This window comes from Seriola dumerili, unplaced genomic scaffold (genome assembly GCF_002260705.1).
Source record: "Seriola dumerili isolate Sdu_G_001 unplaced genomic scaffold, Sdu_1.0 BDQW01000331.1, whole genome shotgun sequence".
Taxonomy (NCBI): Eukaryota; Metazoa; Chordata; class Actinopteri; order Carangiformes; family Carangidae; genus Seriola; species Seriola dumerili.
The window spans coordinates 7,505,544-7,530,265 of NW_019174586.1; the positions used below are offsets into that span (position 1 = coordinate 7,505,544).

At 39.9% G+C, this 24,722-nt stretch overlaps 1 protein-coding gene across 1 annotated transcript in view; it reads left to right on the forward strand.

Annotated features, from left to right (window-relative positions):
* Nucleotides 1–496: 496 nt before the first annotated feature.
* Nucleotides 497–24,722, forward strand: part of enox2 (ecto-NOX disulfide-thiol exchanger 2) — a 119,890-nt gene continuing 95,664 nt past the window's right edge. The window contains exon 1 of the mRNA XM_022759948.1: nucleotides 497–626. Coding sequence (XP_022615669.1) covers nucleotides 605–626 — 22 coding nt within the window. The 5' untranslated portion in view covers nucleotides 497–604. The remainder of the gene's footprint in view (nucleotides 627–24,722) is intronic.

A 24,722-nucleotide genomic window follows, 5' to 3' on the forward strand; every position in this document is an offset into this window, starting at 1 on the left:
GATTACCTCGCTTTTTGGGCATTTATCGCTTGGCTGCACTTCAAAAGATGTCACAATCAAAAAAAAGAAAAAATACAAATTCGGAAAAAAGTGTCTTTTACCTAATTCTTGTTTATTTGGCATTCAACTCCGGAGCGGGTAACGTGTTGAGTGATTCCTCCTGTTCGCTGTGAGTGATTTACCGTAGGGGTAGCTTGGCTTTAGGCAATGTGATATTTCTCCATGTAAATGACATCCTCTCTTGACAGTTCACCGGCGCTTCAGTTCGCTGCTCGCAGCAGACTGACAAAGAATAGGAGCAGGAGTTTTGTCAGTGTCTGTAGCGCCCACCAACACAGCCTCAAACAGTTCGCCTGCACGCTGCGCGTGTCTGAAAGCGAACTAGTATTCTGCTTCGGTCGCGAACCGGGCACGTCGTGAGGGCGGGCTCGCCTGCTGTAGCTATAAGGTCCCGCTTTGACTGGCTGCTCTCATTGCAGTCCAGTCTGCCGAGCGGAGTGGACTGACTGAGGGACGAGCCCCGTCTCCATTCAAGGATTTTACTTCGTACACTTCGTCCTACAGCAGAGGACCGACAGGAATCGCACCTCGCCTTCTGTGGACAATGTTTCTCTTGCAGTACACAGGTACATGTTTCAAGTTTTACCCAGCTCCCGCTCTTCGTATACAGTCTCCTCTCTCGGTTATATTGACAGCAGAGATGTTATTTTTTTTTGTCCACACACACCGACTGTCTGTACTTCTGTTGCTGCAGGCTACAGTGTATCACTGAACGGCAGGTTAATGCATGACTTGTGTGGCGTTTTGCCACATTTTGTCGCTCATCTTTACGTTGTTTAACAGAAGTTATAAGAACAAGCTGAGAGATTTTCTAGCTGTTTTTAGGCTGTAATTGTCGGGCGTATACCAGCTGTTGAGACCGCATAAGAAGAGCGGTGCTGCCTCGCTCCAGTGTGGTAGGGCTGTTTTTTATTTTTCGTGTGTCAGCATTTACATCTCCTAATGGTGTGCTCTATGATGAGAAAAGATCAACAATAATTTCATGTACGCGTTTTACACTTGCTTGTCAGTACAATAGATACGAACCACAGCTATTATCCTGACTGGCACACGCCTACTGCAGCTGTTCGTGGATGAAGTTTTCAGAATAGATTCAATCCACGCTGACGCCGGATCGCTGCTATTGAAATACTCATTTTTCACATGCTGCTCAGTCCGGTTTCTTTTATATTTGGGCAGCATAATCGAGCTTGGTGAATCACATTGTAGTAGAAGATAGGCCTATCATGCAGGGGCTTGCGAGTTGTTTGCTTTATACATATAAGTTATTTTCTTTCTTGGCTGCGACGTCCAACTGTTAAGATTTCCGTGTCATTTATTCCCGAATCGCCACAACGCATAAATAGCTCGGCTTTAAATGGGACATTTTCTCTGGGCTCACAGGATCTAATTAAGCGAGGATGCTGTTTGAACTCTCACATTAACCTGCTTACGCTGCTTTATTCTGGCACTCTGTTCACCAGCTTCCTCTGTTTATAGTCATGGTAAATTTACTTCAGATGTCCCACAGCTTTTTTGTTGTCTCTGTGTTCATAGCCTAATTGCTGCTTCCCTTTAGCTCATAAAAGCAATGACTTGTCAAAGATTAGTCTCATGGCATTAATTTGCTGTTTGTCATCATAGTGGGTATACTGATGAGAGAAGATTAAACTTTTCCTATCCCCCGCCTAATATATTAGATTTATTCACTTCATATGTTAGGTTTATACCACACAATATATTCTTTATTGACTTTTTGACTTTTAGAAAAAAAGACTTTTCAGTAGTCTTTGGAAAAGAAGGTTTAATTAGTTTTGTAATGAAGCTTACTTTTGAGCTAAAAGTTTGTCACTGCAGTGATTCAAATAATTTCACACTGCTTAATTCATTATTCCAAATATAGCATGTAGTGTGAAAAAACAAGTAGTTTAGGACAGAAATTACAATATGACCTGAAAAAAAGTTATTGCTTTTGTCCAGCGGATGAAAATGTATTTCTTGTACTTCTCTGATTGGAAGGTTTTCATTTCTCTGCCGCACTGTTGTTCATCTTGCACAGACATAACAAATCAGTTCCCTTCTTCTTTATTTTCTTCCCTTCCAGAGGCACCAACATGTTTTGAATCAAATCAGATAGAGGTTGAGTACCTCCCCATGACCACTGGGAGAGAAAAGGTCCATCAAGCCCTGTGACAGCCATTTACCTCCACACTGTGCTAGTCCTCTCTGATCAATCAGTAGAGCGTCTTTAGATTGCCTTTAATGGTACGAGGGTGGGAGGCACTTTACTTGGATCAGTCAGAGAGGAGAGATTTAAAGGCTGTACGTAGAGTGCTTGAGAAGGAGCTTGAATATTTCATCTCTTTGGCATAGGATGATAGGGCTGAAGAACAAATTAAGACTGAATAGAGAGCGGACTACTGTACAATACCAGGAGATTTGGCAGCTTTGGAAACTCAAATTTTAATTGGTTGCTGCATGACAATGTGTGGTTACTAAGTGGGATTCTCATAGCAGTGGCTGTCGAGGGAAAAGGGAAAAAAAATAAATAAAAGTGACAAAGACAATGGAAGGCAAAAAACAAAACAAAACAAAAAAGAGTGAAAATATGAGTCATAGATGACCTGCAAATCTTAGATTAAGTGAAACCAGCTACCTCAACGAAAGCCTCACTAAACTGACATTTATTTGTGAGACAGACCCTCAGGATTGGCAGTGTGGTATTCATTACCACTGGAAACTGTCCTGCTTTTTTTTGGTCATTTCAAATGTAGCCTCATACATGATACTCACAGTTCGTCCCAGCACTTCAAAGGCATAAATTGCTGCCCTGACAAACAGACCATCACTGTAAAATCCTAAAAAATAAAATCTAAAACTTGTGTTAATGTTGATTGAGACTAATGTCATATTGGACACACAGTCTCTCTATTTACATCCTCTGGACAAAATGAACATTCTAATCATTGCACAGCCTATTAATTTGGAAGTGAGCATCAAAGTCAAGGCTGAAGGTAGTAGATGCTCACCCACCAGCAGTGGTTATTTGAATAAAACTGAATTTACCCAGGAAAAATTCATTTGCCTACTGAACCCAGACCAGTTATTTTATTTGCCTTTAACAATCACAAACACTCCACATTAAATGAAAAAGCACTTGGCTACAGTTTTATCCATGCTTGTGACAAACTCTCACAGCTGCTCACTGACTCAGGCTGCCTGTCTGTATTCTGCGCTGTTGCTGTCACCTGACTGCTCAAAGCTGAGCTGACAGACAGGTAGGAACCTCTTTAGCTTACAGACGAGGAAAGTTTTGTGTATGAACTAAGTGCAAATTCCTCATGTAAAGTTTTGGTAGCCAAGCTAGACAGGGTGGCCCTGCTTATACCAGCATCAACGATATGGTGAACGCAAAGGAGAAATAAGAGGCTCCATGTCGTCCCCTGTTGGGGAGAATTTTATTTTTCCAGTAGATTGTATCAACGGGGAAGGAGGAGTACTGTATAGGACATGAATTATGTTGACAGCAAGTCTAGTAAAGTTTGGAAACAGTTACATTAAACATGCTAATTTATTTGTAACAACATAAGTAATGCTATAAACTGGACGAAGGCTAAAACAGACTACATGCAAGACCATCTCTGCTGCATTCAGATTGTGCCAAAGGAATAAATTCACTGTGGCAGATATGCATACAGTGAATGGCCAATGCTAAAAAAGATACCTATCAAAAAGTCAGATAACAAAATATAAATATTAAATCTTCAAAAAGACTTTGTATATAATTCTATCTTAATTGCACCTTGTTATTTTTACTTCATTTATTAATGGTATTAGTATTCAAAAATCAACTCGGTTCATTCCAAAACATGTTTTTCTGAGGTATAAAGTTGCTGCTTGTGGATAGTGAAACCTCACGACTTGGATCAAATAAAAAGTCTTGACTATAGATCATTTTTTATTTTACTTCAAAGTTGTGCAGTTTGGCAAAACTCTTATGACTATTAGTGATATAAATATCACCTCTCTGTGGACTGACTTGATTGTATTAACTGATACAGTTAGCACCAATCTATGTTTGGTAATGACTGACATTTTACAATGGTGGTGCTTCATGTAAAAGGAATCTTTAAAAAATAATACAAGAGAAGCTTTGTGTTTCTTCTTTTACTAATACTTTTTTTTTTTTTACAGTTTAGAAAAAGTGAAAGTTGCAGCGTATAGAGGGAAAAAGTCTTCAGTCATCCATATCTGTGGACAGCACTGTGAAAAACTGTTTTATCCGCGACCGTCCATCACGAAGCAGTAACAGTTCATTAGAGACACTTTACAAAGCTCTTGATGGGAAGACAGCATAGATGCTTCTGTGCATCACTTTTTTACAAGATACTTGGCTGCTTTTATCAAGTCATTCCCCTTCATGTGGCGCTATCACTCCAGTGCACCATCTGCTGGGCTGATGTTTAAGACTGTTGTTGTAATAACTTGATTGTTTCATTGCCTCAACACTCATCCTAAATCTCCGTAGCAGGTTAATGTAGGATAATGATTGTTGTTTATTCCTTTGTCTAATTTTCCCTTGCATGTGCCCTCCAGAAACCCCATTTGACTTGGACTTATTGTTCAGCATTTGAATTACCACAGCAGCGTTAAAGAGAAGCTAAAGTATGTTCAGGTTGAAAGGAAAGTATATTAGCTTGTGTGGAAGATCCCTGTGAGGATCAGCAGTGTTGGCAGCGGTAGCAGTTCAACCTGCCATCTGGTATAGAGTAGCTAAGAGAGCTTGGCAGCCTGAAGGCAACCAACTCCGGGGCTCCAACCATATCACTGACAGAGCTCTTCATTTCTAATCACTTTCATGATAAGCAACCACACAGGGAACCTTGAAATTGAAGCTAAGGACTCTGCAACAGGAAGTTCTTGAGCTACATGAAATATGAAATGAACCATCAGCCTTATTCTGCATTTGCTGTATATGAGCAGCGTGTGCGACTGGATCGTGGCTGCATTGCTGCTGTGTTAAACCCTGCTGACAGTCCCTTTGAGCAGAGGAGAATAGAGAAGCAGTTTGAAGACGTTGGATTATGCTGTTTGCCAGGGAGTTGCTGAACAACTTTTCAGCATTTTCACATCTACTCTCAAAAACATATAATGAAAGCTTCACTCTTCTACATTTTTCTCAGTGTTATGTGGAATCTGCGGTTCCATGTGTGTTGGGGTAGGCTAAAACAAACACTGGAGAGATGTATGCCACATCTGCCACTAGTGAGTATTTTCCATGTTTAACAAAGACATTCTGTCACTGAAAAATTGAAGAACTTTCCTGAAGAATTCTCATTTGCACCAATATATCTCATACACCCACTTTTACATCCAATTGTAAACATTAATTCACTTGTGCTGAATCGGCTCCGCCCATTTATACCAACTAATTATAGTGTAGTTCAGACTCAACATGGCATGTGACTCATCATTTGAAGAGGCACTGTCAGTCAGTCATTCAACTCAGGTTTACTTGCTCTAAACAAAATATTCTTCAATATAAAGAGCTAACATACTAAAGGCTCAACATTAGGATTAATAAAATCCAAGCTCACCATAGTGTTTCCTGACAGTCTCTAAAAACTGTATGATTTAACAAAGCTGGTCTATTTGGGTAGACTGCTACTTATACTGTCGTAATTTATTGTCTGGTAATAAATGTCATAAAGCTTGATGTTAACTTAATTATGGATTATTATGCTTTCTGTTCTTGGTCATTCTCTGGTCCAGTTTGGACTACATCTATGTACCTGCTAGAAGGATGGTTTGTTTTGTTTGTTGAGCTAAGACTCAATCTGAACTGTGTTAACTTAGTTATATTTTGTTGAAATGTGAACTTTCTTGAACCACATAAACCAGACGTGACCCAATTTATGTTGATTGTAAATGTCAAACTCATCTGTGGGAAGTCAAAGTGACTTTCTCGCTGTTTGGTCTTTAACATGTTTTGCTATTCGTCCCAGCGGCTTTAGTAAAAAAAGTACAACAGTAAAACTCTTGAATGAGAGACAAATGTCTGTTATACAGGATGTCTGGTAGTGTATGGTAAAGGCATACACCACATAACTGCAAAGTTCATGGCTTGATTCCCAGCTGGGGAATCATGTCATACACCCCCCTCCCCTCTCTGCCCTTCTTTCCCGTGTCTCTAGACTGTCGACTGTAAAGTAAACCAAAATGCTGAAAAAAATCTTATTAAAAAATAAAAATAAAATAAAGCAGTTTTACAAAGGCTCAAGTCCAGATGCTTTAGACTTTGATGGATATCCTATGACCTGGATGACTGAGAGTCTTTGCAGACATCACGTCAGCCTTGACTGTCAGACTTTTACAACTCACAGTTTTAAGAGCAGCATCCCAGCAAACTGCAGGACTTGTGGTTATGCTAGCCTAGTGTTTAAGTAATGAGAGAATCCACAGCTGTCACTATAATGTTCAGACACACACTTGTAGCTGTACCTCATGGACCGTCCCACTTCAGTGCGGTGCGGGGAAAGAACACAACAACAGAAATATTACACCAACCTGGCAATTTGGCAGTTTTTGTTTTTTACGGTGGCATCTTTTTTCCTTACCTGCAGTGCCAAGACAAGCAATTGAAAGTAGCACAAGACGAGGTGTGATGGATCACCAGAGGGATGTAGGACACTACTGCTGTACATCTCTGAAGTTACCTGTGTCCACTGCTGCTTCAGAGATTGTATTACAATAAATTTTCTGCCTTGGCACTGGATGATAAATTGAGCCTCTAAATCTAACTTTTATGTGGGAGTTGCATTGTGTATCGCTTTTGTTGTTTTCTTCTTTAAATATCATAAGAGTTGGCTGTTGCACATACAGTGGATTTATTTGGGAGGAACACAATTTATTGCAGGAAGTTCAATGGCATTTATTCAATTTTTGCTGCTGTCCTATGAATATGTGGCTGTGCAGGAGTTGACCCTCCCGGCCAAAATCTGTTTTTCCAAACATTGATGTGTTGAACATTTCCCCCCCATAGAGAGAATGGAGAAAGCTGAGACCATGGTTCAGTGGTTTGGACCAGAGAACAGGGGTGTCCACAGAGATTGCTTGTCTGGAAAGCAGCCATCACTCTACTGTAATAGAGACTGAGAGCCCAGATTTATAGGGCTCTTACTTTAGGAAGAAGGAATGGCTTAAGGGGGGGGGGAAGGAGCATGAAAACAAAATGGTACCAGAATGGATGGACAGAATGTAACCAAGAATGCATTATTAATATGGTAATAGAGGTTCTCTGTATGCTGTCTGTGGGGGCATTTTGCCTCTCGGTAAAAGAATGAAAGAAAGTGCTTTCATGGGTTGGTTGGTAGAATATGTCTCCAAGACTATTAACTTCATTTTCTGAACCATGTTTACATGATAACTTCGCTCCTCTGTGGAAATGAAGTTGGAAGACTTGGGGTAACCCAGGAATTTTCCATTTGTAGGCTAGGTTTTTTTTTATAATTTATTTATTTATTTATTTGTGTGGTGAATTTTGTTTGGGGGTGTTTCTTTCCATTTCTATATCAACAAACTCACACTCACAGATCCCCACTGTGCAAAACCTTTCATAGCTGTGGAGAAAAAAAAACCCAATCTGAAATGTCATTGGAACTGCTCTGAAAGGTTTGGTGTTTGAGCTCAAAGGAAGCCCTGTACTTGCATGTTTACTGTGCTGAGCCTGGCTAGAGTCAGACCCCCGGTGCTGGATAAATGCAAGGCTTTTTCTGCGCTCAGCACATCTGACTAGCCAATATTAGTTCTGTAGCTTTTTTTCTGAGGAAGCGGGGGTCAGCATTTATGGGAGGATGATACAACACCAGTGTAACAGTTTGACCAGGGAATGCGGTGTAGTTTTCAATCGGGTTCTTTAAATTATATCCCTGTCTATTTTGGACCATTGGAATGCCGGTTGAGGTCAGCGTTTGGGTGAACTTAAGAGCTCTCTGTGATGTGGTCATGGCGAGTTGAATTGAGGACATCCACATAAGCGACAAATCCAAGTCCACTTGACTTGAATGGTCTGTTACTATGTTGTAGTAGTTTAAAGTATGTATGTCAATGAAATCAAACATTCTTCACATCTTTCTCCCCACAATTGTCCAAATGAACATTGTTTTTGGTGGATAATTCTTCATAGTTCATTCAATTTATTCCATCTAGTTTAATACTAATATTTATCACTGTTAAATGATATATGTCCACCTATAATACTCTCGTCTGGGTGCCTGGAGCTGGGTCTTTCCAGAGTATCATCAGATTTGCTTTCTTTAAAAACACCACTGCATTTTTGCTATTCATTAACCCTTGTTTAAGAAAACACCACTAGTAGTTGTGGCTAAAGCTCGGATTACACTTTTACCCCCTCAGGCAAGTGTCAGTGAACTTTCTGGGGATAATGTGAAACAGGCACGCAGAGGAAACAGTGAGTGAAATGTAGGGCTGGGTATCGAGCTCTGATACTCTTATGTACTGACCAAATTGGTTTGATCCTATCAAGGATGGAAAAATGCCTTGTCATTCAATACCAAATTTTGATACCTAAGGAGTAAATGAGTAAATCTCATCAGCACCAATAAGCATGTAGCATGCCTGGACCAAGATCTGATAATGCTGGTGATTGGCTGTTTATATAAACAAATGTGTTTGAGTGTGTAAAGAGATCAATCTTAAAAATGAAACTAAAAAATAAAGAATGAATTTTTTTTTTTTTTTACTGTTTTTAAAGACTATTATTTTTGGCATTGTGTCTTTATTGGACAGTCAACACCAAGGAGGAGGATGGGGTGAGGGGGCATATTGCATGCAATGCTTGCAGTTGCAAAATAAACTTGTGAGTGTTCTCTGAGGGGCAAACAATGTGATGTTGACATTGTTTCTAAATTGGGCATTTCTTTTCTGCAGTTTCTTTTTGCCGACACTGACACCATTATGTCAGCCAATATTAACTTATTGCAAATGTACCAGTCTGTTCGAATTATCAATCTAGCTCAATTCAAGACTGCTGAGACTAAGATCTTTGGACTACACTTTTAAGGTCTGACAGTTTCACAGTTTAAGAGAAACAGTCTGGTGCTGTTAGTTACATCAGAGTCTCAAGATGAGCAATGTAAAAGTGCCCAAGATCAGTGGCTGGAAATCCAAGCCTCTAGCTCCTTGCCTTGCATTATTTTTCAGCACTCTCTGCCAGCAAGCCCTCTTAATCCACATAGGTCTATACATGTTTAAATGCTCTTTGACCTCTCACTCAGCCTTTGTGCCAGCAAGCTAAACTTTTGTTTTTGGCTTTCCACGCCCGTCCACCTACCTGTGCTGCTATACATCAACATGGTTATTTAGAGGATCTGTCCTAGATGCTGAATGTCTTTCTTTGCGGAAGCTGCGGCCTTAAGGACATATGCTGACAACAGCTGACTTACCATCATAGCACTGAACACAGCCATTACAGACAGGGAGGTAATTGGATTCACAAATCAGCCATGGCTCCGGGTTTATAGTGGCACTGGGCTTTATGGGTCATATTTCAGAGACTGGTGGGAAGTTTGTCAGAGAGGAAGCTTGGTGGTAACGGGAAACTGATGTAGGAGAGAGTCAGAGGAGCATCTAAACTCCTTTTACCTTTGGAGAAATTGGTGGAGAGATAAAGATGAGTGTATCCTGAAACCTGTATATCCCAAATGAGGTCTTGTCAAATATAATAGCTCTGAGTTGAAATTGTCCAAAATACGAGGGATGTTTTTTCTTTGCTCTCGTTGTCCTTTTCACTTTCTTACAACTAACTCCCAGTTCTTATTGTTTCCTTTTTGATCTTTACATGGAACTTGTGTCTCCTAAGACACTTATTCTATACATATTTTTTCCTATTTATTTGTTTTCTCCCTTATAGACAAATTAAATTTTTCCTGAGTCACAGGGAGATCAATAATACATACGAAAATATCTGTGTTTGTGAGGCTGGGTGGGAAGACAAGCTGAGGGGAATCATCCTTGTTTCCTCCTCTCCAAGAGCTGAAACCTACTGCAGCTTCTCAGTCATGCTTCCTGTGCTTGTCCCAGCAGAAGCCAGGGAGGTAGATCGATATGAAGATTAATTATTGTGTCCAAGTTGAGGGCTGCACCAACAACCAGCATTTTTCATGCGTCTAGTGAGTGTCCAAATGCCTCCCTTTCCGAGGAGCGTCAAGCTTTAGCTTGTTAGTGTGGTCTCTGGACCAAAGCTGTGCTGAGAGAAAATTGGACCAGGCTCCAGGGGTAACAGTCGGGGGTTTAGTGCAGCTCAACTCAACACCACCAACAGGCAAAGCAGGAGTCCCACACCACTTTCTTGGCTTAATAGAACCTCCTGGATATTAGGTATTAGGTTAACTGTTCTTTGATGTATCAGAAGTGGTGGGGGTACCCCAGGCGATAGTGGAATGATAACTGTTTTTCTTGAGCCCCCTGTCTGAAAATGAAACATTTATTTTGTTTCATCTGCATTGGATCAGAAATAGAAGTCTGTTGAAGTAACATCCCCAGGCTAAGATGATTTATAGTCCAATGTATGAGCTATAAATTCTTAAAATGGATGTAAATTTTTATGTATTCTGCATTGTATTCTCAGTCAGCTTGTCTACATGAGGATTATTTAGTTGGTTTGTGCGATATATCAGTGTGTTTTTTGCTGAAGCACATTCATAAAGTATATTGTGTCTTGAAATGTCCGATATGTTATACCAGTAAATCAACAGCATGTGTCTGGCTGTAAGCCTGAACTGCCTGGGCAGGGGAAATTGATAAATTTCCCTCCTGATGGCCACTGGAGCATTTTTGTGTTTTGTAAAGGTGAAGATGTTTTGAAATCATCAGAAGAACTTGAATCAGTTCAAATCAGATGTCACAGGCAGATGTCAGGGGTGATTATATCACTCAAACAACTCCTGGATGGACTTAAGGAGATGGTAAAGAGGTTTTTAAAGATACATGTATTTCTCCACTTCCATATGTCCTCTTAAAACGGTCATATTGTTTTGCACATTTGGTCACTGATAAAATGTGTTAAGCTGTTTTGTTGTAATTCATATCAGTGCAAACAAAGGGCAATCTGCCTGAATTAATTTTTAAAAACCTCTGCCTTTAATGCACCCTGCTGTTCCCAAGAACAGCATGTAGTAGTAGTAGTAGTAGTAGTAGTAGTTGTAGTAGTTGTAGTAGTAGTAGTAGTAGTAGTAGTAGTAGTAGAATAAACTTGAAAACAAATATCACTGAAAATATGCTTACTGTGGTTTAATCATATTGACCCGGAGTTAAAAGGTTGACCTTGACAGTAAACCTGAATAGAAAAGACCTGGGAAATGGCAAAATTTTTTGGCTTTAATTTGATATGGCAACCCACTTTATCCAGGCTGCCCGTAAGGTACATGTTTGATTCAGGGGTCAGTGGAGCAGCTAAATATTATGCAGAAGAGCCAGTCAATAATTTGGTTCTTTGATTCACTAGTTTCTCATTTCACTCTAATCTTAATTGGACTATTGAAAAATTTAATATAATGACGGCACTTCTGCACTACAAAAACTTGACATCGGACCTTTTGTCTGGGCATTGTCTGCAATAAGGACTTTAATATGTTGCATATATGCATTAAAATCTTTTTTTGATAGAGACAATAGTAAACTTTGATTTTAATATCCGTGGTAAAGGGGAGAACCTCCTTTTGAGAACGTGACATTGTGATGTGGTTGTTTCCCTGTTGCAACCCATCATGCCAATCGCACTCCCCATACAGAAACTAACTAACTAATAGTTTCAATGCTGATCTTTGTTTGGGTGACACTTATAAAAAGCTTAGAATGCTGTACTGTTGAGTAAAAAAGTAAAGGTAAAAGCTGAATAATCCTTAATGAATCATAAGAACTCATACATGTTGATTTGAGCAAAGATTTTTTTTATTTATTCTTCCTTCATAATGGATAAGCTTCTGTTCTCAGCATGTTCTTCAACCCCAGAACAACTATAGTTGGAGCCTAAGAGCCAGACAACAGCTGAGTGGGTTGTGATTGTAAACATCACTGAGCATACTCAGGTAATTCCTTACAGGTTTTTTTTATGTATTAAGTGATGAGTCTGATATTAGCATCTTGTTCTTGTCGCACCCTTTGTTTCCCGTTTCTTCTCTCATCACATTAGCCATTAGTAATTGTGTGAGTACAGTCCCCAGTCTGTATGCTGTGATGGATGGATGGATGGCACGAAGAGAGACGAGAGAGAAAAAGAGAGAACAGAAAAGAGGAGCCGGGCTCAGCCAGATCATAGCCTCAGGAGCTATCCTGTTGCATGATCTATGGGGCTTCATTTGTTTGTGCTGTTTTGGTAATTAAACAGGGGAGGCCCACTCAGTGGAGTCTAGCTCTTGGCTTAGTTTCTCTCCCCTAATCTTCCCTTAAGACCAGATAATTAATGATGGAATGGCAGGAGAGCCCGCAGTCCTTCTGTTAATGGAAGGGATTCATCTTGTTTACTCAACTTACTTGCTTGTTTGCTTATTCAGAGCTTGGTCAGTGTGTCATCACTGTGGTGGTCAAAGATATTGAGAGCTGGCGTCTGGCCAGATGTCTCATTGCAGATGATATCGTGACAAGTCCTGGAGCAGACATGAATATTCTCAGCTAGGCTTTATCCCTCATCCTAATTGTCTGACTTTATCACCATTGTTTGCTTTAGTCATGTATTAAATAGATTATGGGAGTACTGAAAGTTCAGACAGTAGAATCCCTCTTTGGCATCAAGTAATTCATCACAATTTATGCAAGGAGTTCTTTTTAAATATTGACATTTTTAAAAATGTCTGTTACTCTATGTTTAAGTAAATGGCTAGTGATATTCCACGTTCTTGTCCATAATTGTCCACAAATCCCATAAAAAGACCAACTGCAGGGTGCTTTACTCAAAGTGAGTGGTCTGTATTTAATATGTAAATCTTTAAAAACAGATCACAAATTAAAAAAAAATTTTTTTTAAAAAAAGCTAAGACTCCCTAAAACATGTTGGCACTGTAGTTACGTTACTCATGCAAGAGAATATTGTGACTTATTTTCAACTGCAGTTAAATACATATTTAGTGCTCTAGTGAGTATTTACAGCAGCAGGACGTTGTATGTAGGATTGACTCAAAATGAACTTCAGTGCTCATGGTCATTGCGTAATAGCACAGAGAAATAAACTGTATACAATGCTTTTGCTACACAGGTATTACTTGTTATTAGGATCAATTCATTGTCTGTTTTCATCTTTTCATGGGGTTTGTTGGCAGTCAGAAAAACATGATCACCACTTCATAAGGAACTTGTACACCTGCTTATTCATGCAATTATCCAGCAGTGCATAAAATCACGCAGATGCTGGTCAAGAGCATCAGATAATGTTCACATTATAAAAAAAAATGTAATCTCAGTGACTTTGACCATGGCATGATTACCAGACGGTCTTGTTTGAGTAATTCTGAAACTGCTGGTTTCCTGGGATTTTAAATCACAACAGTCTCTAGAGTTTCTACTCAGAATGGTGCTTAAAAATCAGCAGCAGCTATGCGGATGGAAATGCCTTGTTGGTGAGAGAGGTCAGAGGAGAATGGCCAGACTGGTCGGAACTGATAAATAGTCCTTACAACTGTGGTGAGCAGAGAAGCATCTCAGAATGCACAATACGTTGAACGTTGAGGCAGATGGGCTACAACACCTGAAGACCACAATGGGTTTTCACCCCTGTCAGGCAGGAACAGAAATCTGAGGCTGCAGTGGGCACAGGCTCACTGAAACTGGACTTTTTGAAGACTGGAAAAATGTAGCCTGGTCTGAATCTGGATTTCTGCTGAGGCACATAGAGACAGTAGGATCAGAATTTGGCATCAACAGCATGAATCCATCGACCCAAGCTGCTGGTCGTGTAATGGTGTGGGGAATGTTTTCTTGCCACACTTTAAACCCTTTAATACCAGTCAGTCATAGTTGGAATTTCACAGCCTATCCTAGCATTGTTGCTGACCATGTGTCTCCCTTTACGGCCTCAATTCAGCATTTTCTAATGGCTGTTTCCAGCATGATAATGCACATTGTCACAAAGCAAACGTTGTCTCAAACTGGTTTCATGAACATGAGTTGAGTTGAGTGTGCATACTTCATTGACCTCCCCAGTCACCAGATATGATTCCAAGAGAGCACCTTTGGGATGTGGTAGAACAGGAAATTCCCAGCATGAGTGTGCAGCTGACAAATCAACAGAGACGATGTGATACAGTCACATCAACATGCAGCAGAATCTCACAGGAGTGTTTCCAACATCTTGTGGAATCCTTGCAACGAAGAATTGGGGCTGTTTTGAGAGCAGGAGGAGCAGGGAGGTCCTACACTGTATTGGTGTGTTGTTCCTAATAAGGTGCTCAGTGAGTGCTTATGACTTATCCTTTCAAAGTAGAAAACTAATGTTAGTCTTTATGTGGACTGCCATATGATTTAGTTCAGTACTGTTCCCTCTGACCGTGGATATGAATACATAGCAAATGTATTCATATCCTGTTATTGACAAGGCAGAATGTGGCCTGTCACATACAGTGGTTGGACATTTAGCCTGCAGGTAAACAGAGCAGTGGGGAAATCAGAGATATACCCATGGTAGAAGTCTTCCTGTGGGCAGCTAGCTGCTCAAATCTTCCCCTGGAGCAATATTCTGACAAAGGCTATTGAAGAGCTGAGCTGTCAGTGTCAGCCTCCTGACCAGACCCTCATTAGCCAACACCACTACCCAGAGAGCAGGCAAGATGGAGACACCTCTTCAGCAGCACTCAAGAGAAAATGTGTTTCTAACTGCAAATTAATTTTAGAACAAGAGATTCATTGCGTCAGAACAAGGTGGGGAGCACATTTAGTATTGTCTGTTGAAGTGGGCTTCTCTCTTTGAGTGACTTGCCACACAAATTCTCATTATTGTGCATCCTAGGGAGAACTTAATCCCCAGGAGCTGCTTTAAGGTAAACAGAGCAATGTGGGGGTGGGAGATATTCCCCATGGTTGTTTAGTTGTTCAGGGTTGTGTTTAATTCTATTTGCTCATCTCAAGGGTTGTCTGCCCTGGTTAAGTGCGCTCTAGATCAGTAGGAAAAAAACATACCATACATTGTTACCTTACCACCCATTTACTCTACTACTCTGATTAATGAGCTGAGACATATGAAGTACATTTGAAGTACTTCACTTGGCAGCTTTGGTGGTTGGCGTGATGTTGACGTCAATACTGAGAGAAGAATCAGAGGCGAAGTCCGCTCTGCATGGGATTTAGTTACAGTTGAACATCTGGAACTTGATCACATCACATGACCTTTTGTGTATATATATCTTCTTTAAAGTTGACCCTTGTTTTTGTTTTTTTGCCTGAAAATGTGTGAATGTAAGATCTAAGAATGCAGTATTGACATTATGGATAGGCATGGTCTGAATTTCAGCGTAAGAATTAAAATGGCATTCTCTTGGTCAATACTGAGTGAATTTCAAAAAAGGAAGAAAAAACGGTTTAAAATAAGCGTTTGATCCAGGTCAAATACCCATCTATGTTTACCTCTCCGAACAGTCAGTGAGTGAGCTGCGTCCTAATGCACAACCTATGGTACAATGGTGACTGGAGACCGTAGTTTATAACAGTCGTAAAACGACACAAAGGGTGCTGGTGCAATAAAATTCCATAATTCAGTTTCACATTCATTTGCATTGAGAATCATAACTCCTCTGCATATTGCAGCCAAGAATTAACATATTGTTAAAGTTTAGAGGACGTCCTCTTCCCCACTGGCGCCTTTGGAAACATATTTCCACTCTATATCAGATGGAAATCTTTGAATCTTTATTAAACTTGAGATATGTTGTGTTTGGTGTCGGCCTGAAATGAATCGGAAGAGTCAATAGTTGTCAGTTTTTTAAAAATCATCAGATACCTTTAGGATCTTTCTTGCAATGGGAATAAAAACAGCAACTTTCACCTCATATTTGAACATTTCCATCAGTTTACAGCACATGATGCGTAGATGATGGACCTTACTTTGCTAATCTTTCACCATCCACATTCCAGACACAAAGTAGCATCATAACATTTGGTATCATTCATCAGTGATGTGACAATAGTACTCTGAGGTATTCAGACCAATGGTATGGAACTGGGTCTTGTAGTACAGACAGGATTAGGGGTTCTGCTGTGGTCCATCATCCAGAAATAGCACAAGCTGTTCATCAGCTGCTCTGGGGCAGGCTGGATACCAGAGGGCTTCAAGGTATTGAGAGGTCTGACCATGTTGGAGTTTCACTAAGGCCGGTTCTATATAATGAAAAGCCTTTGTTAATCTGTCTGTAATTCTTCCACAAGTCACCAGTGCATCAGTAGATCATTTTGTCTATCCCATGAAATCAATTTGTAGTAATTCAGTCTTGACATCCAGATTCTGGCTTCAATTAGTTTTAGGCTATTGCACCTGTTTCACATACCTGAAGTGATGCTGTGGTCTAGATGGACAATCAGTCATATTAATGAACGAAATGACTTTAATTTCCTTTTTAGGACCCATGTTTATTGACTGAGTATGAACACATCAAACCTACTACCAGCAGCAACTTACCAGGTGTGAAAGATGAGAAAGAAAGCAGGGTTTGAATTTCTCTCTGCAGCTCTTTTTGTTTGTTTGTGCAACTTTTCCTTTGTGCAACACTGCGAATGTCTTCCTGGAGAGACCCTCAGTAATAGCAATGATGTTCTTCCCATGCTAGTTTATGGCGCTAGACATCTACTTATATAGCATGAATTTATAAATTTTGAACTTCATCCCCACTTCCCCCCAGTTTAGATTATCAGATTATAGCCTCTACAAATTACATCTGTATTACCAGTCTAGTGATTGTTTTATTTTTTTATTATGATATTTTCTCTTGAAAACATAGCCATGAGTAGAAAGTAGCAGGAGAAAGGGAAAAAATGGCTTTGAAATGTGCCAAAGGCTACTGGATCTGAACTGTGATGCTTTTTTAATTTTTTTTACATTAGGAGTTTAGGAATAAACTAAGACCTGTCCAGAAAGAAAAACCATTAACAGAGACTGTTGGTGATACTAATGAATGATCGCAATGGCACATTGAATTTATCATTTAATTACCCCCATAAAATACTGAAAATACTGGCATTATTATTGCTGCCAGATAGCAGAGTGCATCTTTGTGTCAAGTATGTATAATTCATGAATTACACAAAGAACATCAGACATAGGAGTTTTCTGAAGAAGAGTACAGGGTGTACAGTGTGCCTGGCAACAGCGTCTCCTGTTAGACAAGTGCTCTATTGATTGAGAAGGAGATTGAAATTGATTGAGAGGGAGACTGAAATCACTGAATCACTCCAGTTAAAATTATGATCCTGCTCTCGTATTTCAATGATAATGCATTCTGCACAGGGCAGGCATTATTCTGGATAAAACTCTTTGCAGACTGCTGCATGCGAAATATCTATAGTCAGAAAAACACATCACATCTTTAAGACATGCACAAATACAGTAGCCTATTGATGTATTGGAGTTACATTTCAAAAATGCAGATGACATCGGTTCATGTGCTTGTGGGGAGCTTCAAAATGAAGACTTGAGAGACAGCCGCTGAACTGCAGCCTCATGTAAACACACTCTGCTCCAACCTTGCCACAGCTCTGGAGTAACACCTGTGAATAAAAACTTTTTTCATTTTGTTTTTTTTTAACATCCCATGTTTTTTTTTCTGCTCACTGAGAATCATTTCCCTTAATCCAATCAAAATCGAATCAAACTCAAAAAACTGTGTTCACAACTGGCTGTAGCTGTAGATAAAATATCAAATCAAATCAAGGCAGTGTTGCACTGTTAACCTTGCTTCAGCTACGAGAAATCTTGCCCCCGCCATAGCATTCGGATCAATGTATTAGATCTCTTAATGGATATATTCTTCAAATGGAAGCTCTCTCTTTATTCATTACGTTGGTTGAATGGCCTCTGCTGGGCTTGGTTGCCTCCTCTATAGCTGGATAAAGTGTGATCTATGAACTGGCTAATTGCCTTTGTCCTGATTGCTTCCATGACCGGGGCGTTTACTGCCTGCAAAGGTCATTTCCCGCCCTGTTTCTGTAGCATCCATCAGGAAGACTCAGTCATGGCAAAGAGGAATACTGTAGATGATATTATTGCGATCGCATTGTTTCCTTTTGTCAAATTATCGAAGCTTGTCCCCTGAGAAATAGCATGGACTGGGTAAACAGCTGAGAATGTATAACTGAATTCAAAGACGCCAGCAGATGGTTATCTGAGCACTCAAGGCTGTCATGCTACATTTGTGCCATACAGCTCCTGCACTTGCTCAGAATGAGAAGAGAAATGAAAGATTAGCTGAGGAAATATTTATTCCTGTAGCCTGTGTGGACTTGAAGTACTAAAGGAGCCAGGAACCCAACTTTCATTTACGCAATTGTCCATAGCTGCTGTCAAAAGAAACTGAGACTGACTCGACATATGATGCAAATGCAGAGTGGCCATATTATTGTTCAGCCGCCAGTTTCGAGCCACTGCTGCACAGTAGACATGGCATGAGAAGACTCATTGTTACTGAATTTACTGTAAGCAGCCTGTCCTTCTGGCAATGAACAAATTAAGTGGCAGATTTTTCCCCAAAGCTGATACTCTGTGTTCAGGTTATTTTAGCTGTTTAGTTTGTAATTCTTTTGGATCCATTAAGGGTAGACATAAATGGCACGAAATATAGGATTTGCTTATTTTGTTGTGCTTGCATTTCTCTTGGCTTTGACAAGCTGTGTGGAAGCAGAGGTAGTTAAAACACTCAAATAGCTTGGTTTATTTACAGCGAGTTTTTTTAGAACGTCCACTTAAGATTTATATTTCAAAAAGGGGTTTTTTGGCTTCTACAGAAAGACACCAGAGTCACAAAATGTGTTCTATTCTTGTGCTTGTTGGCAAGGGAGCTAAGCAGGAAGAGGAAAGATTTGACAAAATCTGTAAAGCTGTGATCGAACATCAGTGGGTAGATGGGAAGACAGTTTCTTGAGCAGCAGCCTGCAGATCATGAGTCTGTTATGACACTATTTGAACTAATGTTATTAATAGGGTTTGTGCAAATATGCAACTCTCTCTGAACGCACATTTTTCAAGATAAGCTTTAGGGCTGCAAGGACATTTTTTTTTCCCCACTTTTGATTATTTTCTTTTTTTTTTTATTAATGAACATATAGTTTTGAATTTCTAAAAACATGTCAGAAAATAGTGAAAATTTCCCATCACAGTTCTAGAGGTGACATCTTTGAATTGCTTATGTCTAACTAACACTCCAACACATAAGGTTTTCAATTTTCAGTCATATAGAAGAGGGAAAAGCAGCCTCACATTTGAAACGCCTGAACCAGTGAATGCTTGAAATTTTTTGCTTGATAGATAAAAGATAAAGGACCTCAAACAACATGATTAAAATGTATACCAAAATACCTTATAATGGAAAGTTGTATTGATGTATTGTGGATGCTGTTTCACATTCAGTGTTCCTCTTTCCAACGGGGAGCTTGATGCATGCATATTGCCTCCACTACAGCTGGCTGATTCGGTGAAGAAAAATCACCACTATGTAGATATTTCCCCCACTCTGACACAAAGGGACAAGCCAATAAACTGGTTAGGAAGGACTTCATTTGCTGATTGAAATATTTGGAAACACTGTTGGCAGTTATCATGCTCAAATTCTCCTGGTTTACATTTTGATGCAAATGTAGCCTTACCTGACAACACTAGCAATTAACGTTATTAACATCTGTGTCCGATTGGCACTTTGATTTAGTGTTCTGAATTTGATGCATTACTATTCTTCATAGGCATACTTTAGTAGTGAAGTTGGCACCAGGGGTCACATTTAAAAAGATGATTCACTTTACCCTTTGTCACTATGAGTCTCTCTTTAAATGAGTCAGAGCTTAGCTTTAGCATGCATCAGTGGAAAACCCAAGGCATTTGAATAAATCAAATAAATCATTGTGTTTCTAAGTGGGTGTTTACTTGACTGAGTGCAACCTGTTGTGACCCCGGCCGTTCCCAGGATCCCCGAAGTAAAACAAAGATGTTGTTTTGCAGTCTTGTGCCCCACTTGGGCAGTTTCGTTTTATTTGTGCCCTAAATTTCAGTGTGGCAGCTTTTGGAATAGATTCTCCCTGACTTGTTTCCCTGGTCATTACAGGAAGAATTTTCTCTTGCTTCACTGAATAATTCCTTCTGGCACAGTAAAAACCCTCTTTGCCACAAACACCTTCGTTCCCATTTTCCACTGACAAAACAACATGAGGCTTCAGACAATGAGTGTTGACATTTTCTGCCACAGGGTCCATTAGCACTTTTCATGTGTGACTAAATATTTTTTTTTGTTTTTTTTGCACTCACTGCTCCAAATGTTAGCATGGCTGTACTTGGAGGGCAAAAAGGGGCAAAAATAAAAGTCTTTATGGAAGACATAATTCCTAAATGTGGCAATTTTATTGTGTTCTGTCATTTAGAGAAACTGTTGAACTTTTGTGTTGATTTTTGAGAACTGGGGTTGGTCGTTTTGAGTGTTGTTTATTGGATGACCAGGAAATCTCATTAACTGAACTGAATCATAAGGAGCTGGACTGAACTATAAAGAATATAAAGACATTTTTTTATCTCTTTGCTTTAGTATTACCTTTGAAAATTAAACTGATGGTGCAGTCGAGTTTGTTTACATTGACTGTTTTATTCAACCGCCTTGCAATTAATTTTAAAGTAGAACGTGATCAACATCAGACTCCAGGACCACAATTCAGAGCTCCTACTCATGGAGAATGACAAGTAGCCATCTGGTAATTCTTCTCTACAGACCAGTTCGGTAGCTATATCCCGAAATAGCATCAAAGGCGAAGAATTATCGTTTGAAAATGGTCTGTTGCATCTAGAGCAACTGAGATCTCACTTGTACTGTCACTCAGGGGGTCTGATACATTTGGATACAGATTCAGTCTCACTCATTTCTCAGTTCAGAGATTGGAAGGGAGAGGAAGCTGCATGCACACGATGAACAATACAAACAACTCAGGAGCACTGTTTTACAAGTATTAATTGACACACAAGGGAATAAAGCTTCTTATCTACCTTACTTGAAACTAAGTGCAGCCTCTGGGATGTTCTGAAGCGTGATGACAAGGTGTGGGTGTGCTTTTCAAAACCAAACTAAAAGTTGTGACACCAGCTGTGAGTCAGGAAAATTAATTTCTCGGAATGACTATGAGTTGATTTAGCATAATGACTCAAAATGTTCAGGTGACACTGGCTGCAGGGTCCAATCATTCTCCATTTTTATTTTAAACTTCTTTGTTTTTTGAGCTGTACCTGTAACCATTCAATGTATTCATGGATTATTACAGACATCAATGTTATCTCTTCTGGCTAAATGTTCTTGGAGGAGGTAATTAATGAAATAAGGACCAGTTCTCACAGCTTGTCATTCAAATGGCCTCAGGTCATCAAAGTCTTCAATCCAAAATGTGAGAAAACCCATTCTTAAAAACTAAGTAAATACTCAGAATAGAGTGACCCATTCACCTAATGCATAAATAAAAACAAATGAAGCAGATGATTCAAAATGAGAGAGTGATGGTGAATAAGAGAAGAAGGGCCTGGCGCTTGGAGTCACATTGTATGTTGAGATAATGACTGTATATTTGTAGTTTTAGCACTACATGCTTGCTAAGCTTTGCACAAATCATTGTCCTTGTTCGACTTTTTTCTCTTTTGGGATCTTGTGTCTTTTAATGACAAACAAGGACAGCAATAATAACACAGGAAATTACAGACAGCGATACTTAATCCAAGAAAGAGTTTAACATTTTATAACAAACACTGACCCTTTTGTTTGACGTTTTCCCCAGTGCACCTTTCCTCTCTCTGTCTAATTTGTTATTCAGTCTTTTCTCCTTTTTTAGATTTTAAATATTAGTAAGCGTAGATATTTGATATGTCCTGCAGCTTACAGCACTGCAAAAAGCTGCAGTTGTACATAGAGAAATGGCTATTGAAAGACAAAAGCTAGACTCCTGCAATCAAAGGCGAAAGACGACAGCAGGACACATCTTGCTGCTTTTAACTGCTTGTGTCATTGATGGCAGCTGCTCATCATAAATCTCCTGTGTTGTCTGTTTCAGTCCATTCCCTGACAGGGATAAAATATAGGTGGTCTGAAGCAAATTATAGAGCCGTTAAGATTTCAGAACAAGCAGGAAATGACAAAAAATTAAATAGAAAGGTAGATGATAGCAAAGCAGTGGAGGGAAGAGAGGCATAATTAAGAGAAGCTTATGTTTGAGAAGACAGATGGGAGAGAACAAGAGGTGGCTTAAAATGACGTGGAGGTTTATGGACAAGCAGACGGTGCCAAAAAGATGGTGGTACACACTCACCAAGCACTTTATTAGGCACACCTGTACACCTACATGTTCATGCAAATATCCAATCAGCCCTAATACATAATGCATAAAACCATGCAGATACAGGTCAGGAGCTTCAATTAATGTTAATATCAAAGATCAGACTGGGTGAAAAATCTGATCTCAGTGACTTTGGCCGTGGCATAATTGTTGTTGCCAGACAGGCTGGTCTGAGTATTTCTGAAACTACTGATGATCTGGGCTTTTTATGCACAACAGTCTCTAGAGTTTTTACTCTTTTACATCGAGTGAGCAGCGGTGCTGCAGACGGAAACATTTTGTTGATAAGAGGGGTCAGAGAATAGCCAGACTGGTTGGAGCTGATGGAAAGGCTATGGTAACTCAGATAAGTCAACTCAAATTTTATTTACATAGCGCTAAATCATAAGAGAAGTTATTTCAGGACAATTTTCATTTAAATCAGGTCTAGACCGTTTTCTTTTTATAATATTATAACTGTCTTTATAAGTGTGGTGAATAGAATGGCTTCTCAGGACGTGTAACACGTCGAACCTTGAGGTGGACGGGCTACTACAGCAGAATATCACTTTGGGTTTCACTCCTGTCGACCAAGAACAGAAATCTGAGGCTGCAGTAGGCACAGGCTCACCGAAACTGGACAGCTGAAGACTAGAATAATGTAGCAGGGTCTGATGAATCTGGATTTCTGCTGAGGCACGCAGATGGTAGGATCAGAATTTGGCATCAACAGCATGAATCCATGACCCCAACCTGCCTTGTGTCCAGTCCAGGCTGGTGGTGGTGGTGTAATGGTGTGGGGAATGTTTTGCTGGCTCTCTTTGGGCTTCTTAATGCCCATCATCATTTGAATACCACAGCCCATCTGAGCATTGTTGCTGACCATATGCTTCCCGTTACGACCACAATATACTATCTTCTAATGGCCATTTCCAGCATGATAATGCACCATGTCGCAAAGCAAGTCATCTCAAACTGGTTTCATGAACACGACAAAGAGTACAGTGTACTTCACTAACCTCCCCAGTCACCAGGTATGAATCCAGTAGAACATCTTTGGGATGTGATTGAATGGGAGATTATTGAATGGCAGCATGAATTTGCATCTGACAAATGTGCAGAGATTACGTGATGTACTCACGTCAACAGGCAGCAGAATCTCAAAGGAAGGTTTCCAACATCCTGTGGAATCTGTAACATGAAGAATTGAGGCTGTTTTGAGAGCAAAGGGGGAACATACCCAGGATTAGCAAGGTGTTCCTAATAAAGTGCTCAGTGGGTGTACATTTGAAACCCTAAAAGAAGTCGTCCCCCTGTGCAATCCCATTTTAATTAGGAGAGATGACTTACTCTCAAGCAGCAGCCATGTTTTCTTCAAATTGTGTCTGTCACAGGATTTAGAGCTTCAGTAATGTCAATTTCAGCTGCTTTATTTTTTTAATGAACACTTGGTTAGCCAAAGAGTGCACTTGCAACCTAGAGTAGAGACACCACTTTACACTAAAGCAGTTGGAGCCACTTTGTTCAAGCCTCGAAAACTGAAGTTTTCAAGTGAATCCACAGATGTGAAAAGACTGTAAAGATTGGACATACAGTATTGTCTGTCATAGAGTGTGTTTTAGAGGTAACCATTCAAGGCCATTCATGGTCATACGCAGACACAGGCGGCTCTCTGCGCCATTGTCGAATAACGTTGGAGCCAGCGAGTCTCTCATTAGCCACAACTCTGGAACACAAAAACACATTGACATAGGCTGGATGTTTTTCTAACAGACTGCAAATAGCCTCACCAACTATTAAAGGGAAGGGTCAGCATTTCCAAAGTCATTAGCATAAGAGTGTTAGCGCCAGCCATACGCATGCCATGCTGTAATAATGATACAGGGATTGCCCACATGGCCAGGATATTCCTTGTACCGCGGCCTAATTGTTGATATCTTGATCTGACCACACACTGCATGCATTAAAGTTTCCTGTCTTTCAAAGGACGGGACAGATGGTCAGAGCTTAGACATTCTGGGCCCACGAACAGTAGAAAAGAAAAGTTCTCCTGGGAGGAAGCTACATTTTAATTTTATTGCCTACTACCATGAGCACGTCACAGACTTATTAGTCCAACGTTATGCATTGCTCTCAGAAGG